The sequence below is a fragment of the Meriones unguiculatus genome, chromosome 10 (genome assembly GCF_030254825.1).
Source record: "Meriones unguiculatus strain TT.TT164.6M chromosome 10, Bangor_MerUng_6.1, whole genome shotgun sequence".
NCBI classification, from domain to species: Eukaryota; Metazoa; Chordata; class Mammalia; order Rodentia; family Muridae; genus Meriones; species Meriones unguiculatus.
Window position 1 is genome coordinate 96,707,336 of NC_083358.1, and position 12,088 is coordinate 96,719,423.

Below are 12,088 nucleotides of genomic sequence, written 5' to 3' on the forward strand. Positions count from 1 at the left end.
ATTGGCTGTGCTCAAAATTGACTCTGACCAGAATGAATACTCCCAGTATAGGATGATAAGAAACCTATTGGGTTCAGTTCTCAATTTAAGCTGACAGGACTGGGGGAAAAAATGTTTAGAAGCCTGACCTCAAGCTCATTGACAAATTCAAGCATTGCCAGGAAGAGATGTGTGAATCTAACTCTGCTCCCGAAAACCATGGGCTTCTGAGAATTGGCCATGCATGAATGAGCAGAAGAAGCCAGGCAAGGTGACACACACCTGTAATTCCAGCATTCTGAGAGGCAGAGGCAGGTGGATCACTATGAGTTGAAGGCCAGCCTAGTCTACAAAGTGAGTACAGGACAGCCAAGGCTACACAGAGAAACCCTGTCTCAAAAACAAACAAACAAAACAAAAACAAAGAAGAAAGAAGGACCCCAACACTTCCCCAAACCCATTTGAATATAAATTTCTCTAAGACAGAAAATAGCTTGGTCAGGCCGGTGGGCTGCTGATTCCCAGTATGCATGTGTGAGTGTGTGTGTGTGTGTGTGTGTGTGTGTGTAGTGTCATGTAGGGTTGGGTATCTGCTCAAATCCTTGGTGTGTTTAGCTGAACTGGAAGGGTGTTATAGATAAGGGATGGAAATGTGCTATTCCATCCAGACCACCCTTCTCACAAGGCTTAAAAGGAAGACCATTCAGTAACGAGGAATTAAATTTTTTCCTGTCATGTTTTCAAAGATGAACTTACCTAACAATTGAACCTTAAATAATCAATTTGATCCTGAACCTCAGCAGGAAGGGAAGTTAGGGAGAGATGAGAAGACAGGCTAAGAAAAGGAGAAATAGTATAGATTAGCCAGGAACACAATTTTATACTAAATGAAGGCTAATATAAAGCTTGAATTGTGGCATTATAGAGCTTGGTTTTATTTCATTTGGCATTGATAACTGGGGGAATGATGAATATAGAACACAAGGCCAGGCTCTGGGAGGCAGCAATGGAAAAAGTGAAGATAAGATTCTTCAGAATTTGCAGATCTCATAGAAGAAATGGATACCTCCAGGCTATTATGACCCAAAGCAGGCTGAGATGAATTAAAACAGAACTCCTGTACAGTTTTGGATATCCTCAAACTCCAACTCAGTGTCTCGCAGAAATATTTACACAACAGCTAAGTTATGGAATTGCCTAGGTGTCTGTGGTGGTTTGAATAAAAAATGCTCAACTTACTAGGGAACTCACATGAAGATCAAACTGCCCATTGGTTACGTATGTGTAGGGGGCCTAGGTCCAGTCCATGCATGATCTTTGGTTGGTGCCTCTGTCTCTGTAAGCCTCTGTGGGTCTAGGTTAGTTGACTGTTGGTCTTCTTGTGGCATTCTTGTCTCCTCTCGGTCCCTCTATTCTTCCCCTCAACTCTTTCACAGGACACCCAAGCTCTGCCTAATGCTTGGCTGTGAGTCTCGGCATCTGTAGTGCTGAGTGGGTCCTTTCAGAGGACAGCTATGCTAGGCTCCTGTGTGTAAACATAGCAGAGGTTAATGGTATCAGGGGCTGGCTCTCTCCCATGGGGTGGGTCTCAGGTTGGGCCAGGGATTGGTTGGACATTCCTTCTGTCTATGTCACAGACTCTGTTGCCTGCTTTCAATCACTTCCCACTACCAGGGCTGCCTTGCCTTTTGCCTGAGGGGATGAGGATGCAGTTCTGATGAGAATGCTGTGCTAGTGTAAGTTGGGGAGGGGATCCCTTTTTCTGAAGAGAAGGGAGAAAAGAGAGAGGGAATAGGGTAGGAGGGAGAGACTAGAAAGAGTGGAAGGAGGGGCCTATGATCGGGATGTAAAGTGAATAAATTAAAAAAAAGTGGCCCCCATAGGTACAGGAGAGTGTCACTATCAGAAGGTGTGGCCTTGGTGGAGGTGTGGCCCTGTTGGAGGAAGGGTGTCTCACTCTCTTCCTGCAGCCTGTGGCTCAAGATGTAGAACTCTCCTACATCACCATGTCTGCCTGCACACTGCCCTGTTTTCCACATGATCATGATGGGCTGAACCTCTAAACTGTAAGCCAGCCCCAATTAAATGTTTTCCTTTGTAAGAGTGTCCTTGGTGATGGTGTCTCCTCACAACAATAGAAACTCCAACTATCAGTGTCCAACAGCATGAATAAATCAAGGATGGCTCACATACATACACATGGACTGTTCAGCCGTGAAGAAGGATTAAGTTATGAAGCCTGCAGGAAGATGGGTATAACCAGAAATAATATTAAGCGAACTCAGTCTCAGAAAGACAGGCATCACCTGTTTTCTCTCACTTATGGGTTCTAGATTTCATACAAATATGTAAGATCTTATAAGTACAGATGACAGAAAGAAGTGAAGTGATCTAGGGGGAAAATGGGGATTGGGAAGGAAGAGGGGGGAGAAAGGGAAGTTAGTGGACCATGTGTGGAGGTGGGTATGCTCAAAATGCATTATATGTTTGCATGACCTCGGCCTTATGTCACCCAGCTTATTTCAGTTACGTCTATGAACAATAATGACAGTAATGCTAAAGAAAAAGCAAGCAAGCAAGCAAGCTGTGAGTTGGTAGATTTGAGGAGTCATGTGGCCTGAAGAGAAGCTGTATAAATGAATATTCTTTGATAAATCAGGTTAGAACATTCTAAGGCGCATGGGGTGGTGCACTCCTGTAATCTCAATGTTGTGAGGTTGAGGCCTGAAGATCAGAGGTTCAAGGCCAGCCTAGGCTACAGGGAACACTGAAGAAAAAAAAAAAGAGCAAACAAAGCAGGGATGTCCCTGTAATGAAGGAACTGGAGAACTTTTGGGGGCCAGAGAAGAACCAGGCGACTGAAGAAGATTCCGAGAAGGACTGAATTTAGACATCTAGATGAGGGCTGGAGAGGTGGCTTGATGGTGAAGAGCGCTGGCTGCTCTTCCAGAGACTCTGGGTTCAATTCCCAGGATCCACATCATGGCTCACAGCCATCTGTAGTAACTCTAGTTCCAGAGGCTCCAATATTCTCTGCGGGCACTAGATAACACATACGATGAGCATGCATACACGCAGCCAACACCTACACACATACAATAAAATAGAAAACCTTAAACATTAGAAAAGAGCAGATTTAGTTGCTGGGGAAATTAGTGGAGAAAATAGCAGAGGAACTAAAAAGGGAAATTGGGGTGGATTTTATCACATGTATATATCAACTCTCAAACAATAAAAATAAATAAAATTTTAAAAAATTCTAGATGAAGTTAAAAAATATATTGGAGGCCGGGCATGGTGGAGTGACACATAACTTTAATCCCAGCGCTTGAGAGGCCTGGAGGCAAGTGGATCTCTGTGGGTTCAAGGCCAGCCTAGTCTATATTTTGAGTTCCAGGTCAGCCAGGACTAGAAATAATAATAAAAAAACAAAGTAGAAAAAAAAAATACATTGGGAGAGTTTTGAGGAATTTGAGTTGTACCCAGCTTCCGATTCTTTCCATGGAGTCATCACTTAGCTTCTGAGAGGTCATTTCACTTGCCCAGAATAACCCAGAGGCCTAACAAAACCTCTGAACTACAGCCAAGCTCTGTGTACAAACCCACTCTGGGACGCCCTCCCTGGGTCAGTATTGGCATTGCTCATTTACCTGTGTTTGTTGCGAAGGTTCAGTACATTTCTGTTTTTGCTCTGGTTGTTTTTCAACACAGTTTGACCCAGACGTGATTCCTAAACTATCTTGCACAACTGTTGATTTATTTCTCAACCTAGGAGAAAAGCTGGCTTGGTTAGCTATTGTAAATGGTTTATTAGTTACGGTATTTCTAGCGATTTTCACTTTGGGAATGACCTTAGAAAAATCTGGGAGAGGGTCGTGCACTTGACCTTGGCCATGTTTGAACTGGTTGCCTGAATTTGCTTTTTCAGTCATCTGTCTATGGGATATTTGCCCCAGGCAGTTTTTATGTTTATCGCCTGGACGCTTAGTTCTACTTAGAAAGCTTATATCTTCTAGATGGTTGCTCTGCCTAGCAGTCACTGGTTTTTCTAAGGGACAAGTGTTTTTTCCTGGTGTGCCTGGAGGACATCTGGGCTTGTTGCTATTTTCTGCACCACTTTGGGGACCGAACTGGTCAGTGAATTCTGGGAGACAATAATTCTTTGCATAATGTGAAATGATAGTTGTAAAAAGAGCTACATCATCAAGACTGTCAGTATTCAAGGTCTCTGGGAGAGTTTTGCAGTCACCGCCTTGATCTCTTGGGAACTGCTCCCTGGAAAGATAATGGAGTAAAATATCCGAAATGTGTGAATTTGAGGTAACTCCTTCACTAGCTGAAGCAGGAGAAGCCAAGGTGCGTAGTTTATCTTTATCTCGTCTGTTGCTGACAACATATCCAGGCATCTTATCCCAAGCCGCATCCAGAGCTGTGTGATGGCACATCTCATGGAGAGCAGCCGTATCCTGAAGGTCTCCTCCAGCAAGAACAACTTCTTCTGAGACAGAAAGTGGGTCGTTCGTCCAGGTAAAGCTGTAAGAAGTGCATGCCTTTGTCTGGGGGAGGTCCCCATCATAAGGCAAGTCTTCCTGTTCTTTGTACGTTGCATCTTCTGAAAAGTCAGCTTCGTCCATGATGGTGCGGGCTGATGTCTGTGGTCCTCTGCTGCCTGGCCTTGGCCTTCTTAATGGTCACAATATGACGCTGTCTGGTTTTCATTGAATGTCTGCACTGTGTGTTCTATGCTATAAGAAGAGAAAACAGCTTCGTTAGCAAACATCAGAATAATGTATGAAGCTATGCTCATTCTGGCTTCTTTAGTGGAACAGAAACATGTTTTTCATTTAGAGAAATTCAATTGCAAACCTGAAAGCAGAAAGCCCAGCCAAAGGATATAACTCATCCTGACTACTGCTGAGAAAAAGAATGGTGGAAGAGTTGTAATTTTTATCCATTAAAATTTTGAGGAGGTATGGTCTGTACTTAATGACCACATCTTTCTCTCCTGAGAGAGAGAGATACTATTTGGCGTTTGTTCTCATTGCTTCTCAGCCTTGAAGATCAAATGGGGAATTCTTTCTCTCAGAGTGAAAGCTTGAAACACAAGTAAAAGGCTGTTGAAAGTGTGCCAAGGCCATCACTTGTCAGACATCACTGGCGGCTCTGAGTCACGTGATGCTGGAGGCTAGCTCAGCTCAAACGTGGCAAGTCAAGATCTCCATTCTGTTGCCTTTTGTAAAGTGGTACTTTATTTTCTAATCGACACATAATAATTGTAAATATTTATGGTGTACAATGTGGTGTTTTGATATACACACATACATACATATATAAAGTAATAGCATTAAAAAAATATACAGGGCCTCACTGTGTAGCTCTGACTGACCTGGAACTCACTATGTTAAAACTAGGTTGGGCTTGGACTTGGAGATCTCCCTGCCTTTGCCTCCCGAGTGATGGGATTAAAGTCCTGTGCCACCACACTGGGCCCATGAGAAACTATTTATCACCTTGAACATGCATTATTTTTTGTAGTCAAATACTAACAGTCTCCTCTTCTATTCTGAAATATTTACCATTGTTAAGCACCTCATTGTTCAATAGCGTATCAGTAATATCAGGACATATTCCTCCTAGCCTAACTTTGTAGCCATTGACCGCGTCCTCCCCATCCCTGTTATAATGCTGCTATCTGTCATTTTGCTCTCCAGTTCTATAGGATCAGCTTGTTAATGTGTTCTGCTGATTGTGTGAGTATATGTTTGTGTGCAGGGATGCTCACACATGCATGTGTATGCATATGCATGCAAAGGCACGAGGTCAACTTTGCATGTCTTCCTTACTCTCCATCCTGTTTTTTGAGACAGGGTCTCTCTCACCAAACCTGGTGCTTACATTTTCACTAGACGGGCTGGCCAATAAGCCGCAAGGATCCTCCTGTCTGTGTTTCCTCAGCCCTGGTACTAAAGGCACGCTACAGCATGTCTGGCTTCTTATATGCATGTGGGGGATTGAAGTCAAGTTCTCATGCAGTGCACCAAGTCCTTTACAGACCTGAGCCATCTCCTGCCTCAAATTAGCTTTCTTGGATTCTGCATATGAATGAGATCAAGTACTTCCTGTGCCTCGATTGTTTCGCCCTACATCTGCCTCAGGGTTCTTTCCCCTTTGCTGTCATCCATCGGTTTCCTCTTGTATTTCTTAGAAGAGCATAGAACAATGGTTCTCAACCTGTGGCTCATGACCCTTGGGGTAGCATATCAAATATCCCGTATATCAGATATTTACTTTATACTTTCTAACAGTAGCAAAATTACAGTTATAAAGTAGCAACAAAAATAATTTTATGGTTGGGGGTCACCACAACACGAGGAACTGTATTAAAGGGTCAAAGCTTTAGGAAGGTTGAGGACCACTAGTATAGAAGGATTGACAGAAATATGCCCAGGGGAGGTTTGAACACCTAAATGACACGCAAACATCCCTCTTCTACTAGGACCCACGGAGGAGGTTTGCCAGTGAGGCTTTGCCTCAGCAGGTCCCTAGCAGCTGCCCCAGCCCAGAGGGCAGGGTGGCAGTGGCCAAATGTCTCAGGGATATTTCTGAAAATGGTCAGGGCACAGCTGGCTATCCTTGGGTACAAATTCTTTTTGCTAAAGAAAAGCCACAACGTTCATTCAGAAGACCCTCTTCTTGTTGGTGAACAGTACCTCTGAAGTAATAAAGCCATGCCAGCTTTTAGGTGGGGTGACGGGGCAATGGCTCCCCAAGAACCCCAGCCAGGTTCTGAGCCCTGCTGACACAGGAAGACCACAGCCACTGGCTGGCCCCACTCATCTGATGATGCGGTTAGGTGAACAGATCTTTGAGGTCCTTCTTCACCCAAATTCTTGTGTCTAAGAGCTTGGGATTTATTAGTTAACCTCAAGAGCTAAAATAATATGTTTGATGAAGAAAAAAATTGAAATAAGCTCCCCAAGGAAAGAGGAACACAAACCCTGGGACATCTGGGAAGCATCAAACGAAAACCTTCATTTGTAGTTGCACGCCAGCATTACAGAGCCCAGATTTCTAGAGTGAAAACTGCTTTGGAGAGGGGAAGGAAGAGCAATTCTCCACAGGATTGCTTTACGTCATTTGTGCAGAGGTCGATGCTTGCTACGGAATGGGGAAGGCATGTCTGTGTGAGCACAATTATGGGTCACTCACACCCAAGTTGAAGGGCAGGAGGAAAAGTTTCCCAGGAGAGACAAGGACAAAGCGGGAGTCCACCCTGGATTTGGTTCCTGCGCCTCCACTCATTAGCTGCATGGCATCTAGACAGTCATTCGGCTTTTCTCTCCTCCCCTTCCTCCTCCTCTCCGACCTTTTCTGTTGTTGTTCTAGGATAAGAACTCCCTATATCCAGCAGGCCTCAAACTCCTGGGCTTACGTGGTCCTTCTGCTTCAGCCTCCTGAGTATATAGGCATGTGTCCCTGTGCTTGGTTTTTATATAACTTTTCTGAGTCTGTTTTTCTTCTGAAAAAGGAATGAGACGGCCTAGTTCACCAACCAGGCTTCTAGATAAAGGCAGGAATAAGACATGTGATGTGTGAGTCACAGCAAGAGTGGGGCAAGCACAAGCTTAAAAATGGAAGATCGCCAGGTGTGCTGACACACACCTTTAATCGCAGCAGAAGCATTGGCAGGCGCATCTCCGTGAGTTCCAGGCCAGCCTGGTCTATATAGTAAGTTCCAGGACAGCCAGGGCTACATAGTCTATGTCTCTAGCTCGATAGATTAGGTAGGTAGATAGATAGATAGATAGACTCTGGGAACCACAGGAAGGAGGAGAAAACCAACTGCTAAAAGTTGTCCTTTGACCACCACACACGTGGTGTGTTACAACACAGCCACAGTCACACAGATCTCTCTCTCTCTCTCTTTCACACACACATACACACACACACACACACACACACAATTTTGTCTAAAGCAAAGGGAAGACCTCACAAAGATAAGCCCAGGGAATTCTCTCATTACACTCAGGGGGAAAAAAAAAGCAGCTTCAGAACTACTACTGTTTCCCCGCTATACATCCAAAACATCATGAAAAAGGCAGCCCTCATCCTTCGCTTTAGCATCACAATGAGCCCTTACAGATGGCTGGAAAGAACGGGAGCATCTTCCTGATAACAGCCAGCTGAGTCTTGGAATCTACGGGTGTCTTCTGAGAGATTCCGGTCAGAAGCTGCCTGCCCCTGTGGGTGACCGAGCATTGTGTGCTCAGAGGTGGCTCATAGACACTCTGTGGAACAGGAGCCCTAGTGCCCCAGCCCGTCCGAACACCTTAGTCCCACCCTGAGCAGAGCAAGTGCCCTCTATGTCGATAGCTCTTCCCCTATGGTTCGCGACATCCTAAAATCGGAACTGTTGCCTGTGGTAGAGATGATGGCGGGCAGGGGTAACTGGGTTCTGAGGAATCAAAGGTGCTATCTATTTGTAGGGGGCACTTAGCATAGGGGAAAGGTCCGTCAGCGTTGTTTCCGGCTGGCAGGTGGCATTTCTCCTGTTTACTAGGTCAGTGCAATGATAACACAACCTCGCATCATGGAAGGACTATTTCCATCACTGGGTCATGGATTGTTTTGGTTTGGCTTTTGAAGTCCCTGGGGATTGAAGCAAGGGCCTCATATATGTTAGGCAAGTTTCCCACCACTGAGCTCCATGCCTAGCCTTCATAGCTGAGGCCCTGAGCTTCTGATTCTCTTGTGCCTTTGTTAGAGTTTCTGTTGCTGTGATAAAAACATCATGACCAGAAACAACTTGGGGAGGAAAGGGTTTATTTCATCTCTCAGCTCTTCAGGTCACACTCTGTCACTGAGGGAAATCAGGACAGGAACTCAAGGCCTGAGGTAGGAGCTGAAACAGGGGCCATGGAGGAACACTGCTTAATGACTTGCTCCTCATGGCTTGTTCAGACTACCTTTTTTGTTTTGTTTTGTTTTTCATAGCCACCAGGACCAGGAGTGGCATGTGAGTGATCTAGGCTCTCCGACATTAATCACCCATCAAGAAAATGCACCACAGGCTTGCCCACAGGCCAATATAGTGGAGGCATTTTAAATTGCCTCCACTCTCTTTTCCAAGATGACTCTGGATTGTGTTGCATTAACATAAAACTAGCCAGCTCAATTGACAGCTTGTTAGCTTGTCCCCCAAAAAGCATCACTCTTAAACCATAAACTTCCCTTGTCCCCAAGATGTCATATCAATCAATAGCACAATATAAAACATATTCTAAACATCCCAATGGTCTTTAAAAATTCAAACACTTTAGAAGTTCAATATTTTAAAACATCTTTCAAGGTTCAAAGCTCTCTACAATATGCAGGCTCCAAAATATATTCTCCTAAGAATTCGCAGTGAAATAGTTGTTTCTCTTTTTTCTTTTTCTTCTGCTCATCCTCCTCTTTTATCTCCTCTTCTTCCTCTTCTTCTCCTCCTCTTTCTCCTCCTCCTCCTTTTCTTTTTCCCCCAACAAGGTTTCTCTGTGTAGCCTTGGCTGTCCTAGAACTTGCTCTGTAGATGAGGTTGTCCTCAAACTCAGAGATCTGCCTACCTCTGCCTCCCAAGTGCTGAGATTAAAGGCGTGAGCCACTACTGCCTAGCTGGCTGAATAGTTTATTATTTCATGAGAACATAATCAGGTCATAGTAACAATCAAAGCAAAACCAGAGTTCAGTGGCATAAAAAGGTCCATGCTTGATATCTAGGATCTAGTGACAATCCTCTGGGCACTAAAGGGCTCCTTTTCTCCAGCTCTGCCATTTTCGTTACACATAGCTTGTCCTGCAGTCTCAGGCCAGCTCTCCTACAGCTGATGCTGTGCTTATCCCAGAACACTGGAATCTCCAAAATGCTGGGGACTCGGCTAAAACTGGCTCCACCTTCACCCATACTTTCTCCTGGGCACCCTACAGAAACTCGGACCCTGCCTCATGGTTCTAAGTCTCAGTTGCTTTCCATGACCACCTCTTTCTTCTTTAAAGTACCTCCAAGTAATTCTCACACATTACCAACTTTGGCTGCCAGCATGAGACACCGTCTTGACCTCCTCTAGACCACAGCTTCTGTGTGATGACGCTTAGTAAACACTCCCAGATTTATAACCCTTAGTGATGCTGGTCTAGTTCTTAATCACCACTGATTTCTTAGCTCCAACTGAATAGCATCAATTGTCCCAGCAAAGCAAGGTTTCATATCGGGTTCTAGTCTCTTATAATCACAGCCACTTTTTTCCTGTCCCAGCTCACCAGAACCACAGATTCTTAACAGCCCTGACTAAGTCTTATTTCCTTCTGAAACTTTGAAAGCCAAACCTCTATCATTTGCATTTCCCTCAGCATTGTCTTCCAAGCTCCCACAATAGCTCATTAAGCTCTGAACATTCGATGATTTTTCCAGCCCAAAGTTCCAATATCCTTTCCTAATCCTTCCCAAACATGATCAGGTCTGTCAGCAATACTCCACTCCTGGTACCCATTTCTGTATTAGAGTTGCTACTGATGTGATAAAACACCATGACCAAAAGAAACTTGGGGAAAAAGGGCTCATTTGATGTTACAATTATTAGGTCACACTCCAACAGTGAGGGAAGTTGGGACAGGGACTCAAGGCAGGAACTACAGAGTCCACAGAGGGATGCTGCTCACTGGCTTGCTCCTAGTGGCTTGTTCTGCCTGTTTCCTTAAAGTACCCAGGACCAGTATCACAGGGATGGCACTGCCAACTGTGGTGTCTTGAATGAGAATGACCCCCATAGGCTCACATGTTTGAATTCTTGATACCTCATTGGTGGACTAGTTTAGGAAGGATGAGGAGGTGTGGCCTTGTTGGGGGAGGTGTGTCATTGGGGGTGGACTTTGAGGTTTTAAAAGCCTATGCCAAGCCCCACACCTGTCTGCCTGCCTGCCTGTTACCATGCTCCCCTCCATGACAGTCATGGACTCGCCCTCTGAAACAGTAAGCAAGCCCCCAAATAAATGCTTTCTTTTATAAGTCGCCTTGATCATGATGTTTCATCACAGGAACAGAACAGTCACCAAGACACCCATGTTGAGCTGGGCCCTTCTTAATTATGAGAACATGCCACAGGCTTGCCTACAGGACAACCTAGGGCAGCATCTTCTCAACTGGGGTTTCCTCTTCCAAAATGACTCTGGCTTTTATCAAGTTGACATAAAACTAGCCAGTACATCCTGTCCCCACCTCATGAGTTGTGGGATTACAAGTGTGTCTCATCATGCCAAATTTATGCCATGGATAGAATGTCGGTCTTCATGTATACCTAGCCAGCACTTTACTCATAAAGCAGAACCCCAGCCCCCATTCTATTTTTTTTTGAGACAGGGTCTCAGTAAGTTGCCCCGCTGGCCTGGGACTCATTTTGCAGCCTAGGACCACCCTGAGCTTGTGATCCTCCTGTCCGGCCTCCTTCACGGCTGGAAATATGGCCCTGCACCACCCCTTCCTGCTCCGTGGCCATCTTTTGACGCCAGTACCGCCCATTCCATGTTCTGTGACCCGGGTGGTGGGAAGGTGCCTCTGACCCGGCTGTGGCAGAGAAATCCAGGATAACTTCTGCTCACCCTCACTGTCTACTTCGCTCTCCCTCAATTCTGAGATCAGCTGTGCCGACTGACAGGACAGTGAGACCTAACTGCTGGGGCCGGGATGGGGCCGTGCCCCCCTGCTCCTTCCTACACTGTCCTTTAGCATGTGGCTGGCATCGAGCCAGAAGCCTTGAAGACCTGACCCGTCACGTTTTGTTCTGCACAAAGTAACGTGCTGCTCCGTCCTCAGCCGAAGCAACGAGATCTTCACCACCAAGAGGTGAAACGGGGCGGCAGCCAGAGAGACCCACATGTTGCTGTCTCCTTGACTGCATCCTGCAGTGAACAGTCTTGCAGCGCAGAGGAGCCAGCCTTGAACTGGAAATCGCATGTTATTCCTTTCAATCCCGGGCAGAACAAAAGGACCCTTCAAAACTGCGGCGTGCGGCTTCTCCTGGGTCCCCTGGAGCAACGGGAAAAGTCACAGGGGACATCTAGGGCAGCCTAAGCTCTT

At 45.5% G+C, this 12,088-nt stretch overlaps 1 protein-coding gene across 1 annotated transcript in view; it reads right to left on the reverse strand.

Annotated features, from left to right (window-relative positions):
• Aknad1 (AKNA domain containing 1) overlaps positions 1–5,252 on the reverse strand; it is a 33,711-nt gene extending 28,459 nt beyond the window's left edge. The window contains exon 1 of the mRNA XM_021631646.2: positions 3,630–5,252. Coding sequence (XP_021487321.1) covers positions 3,630–4,613 — 984 coding nt within the window. The 5' untranslated portion in view covers positions 4,614–5,252. The remainder of the gene's footprint in view (positions 1–3,629) is intronic.
• Positions 5,253–12,088: the final 6,836 nt, after the last annotated feature.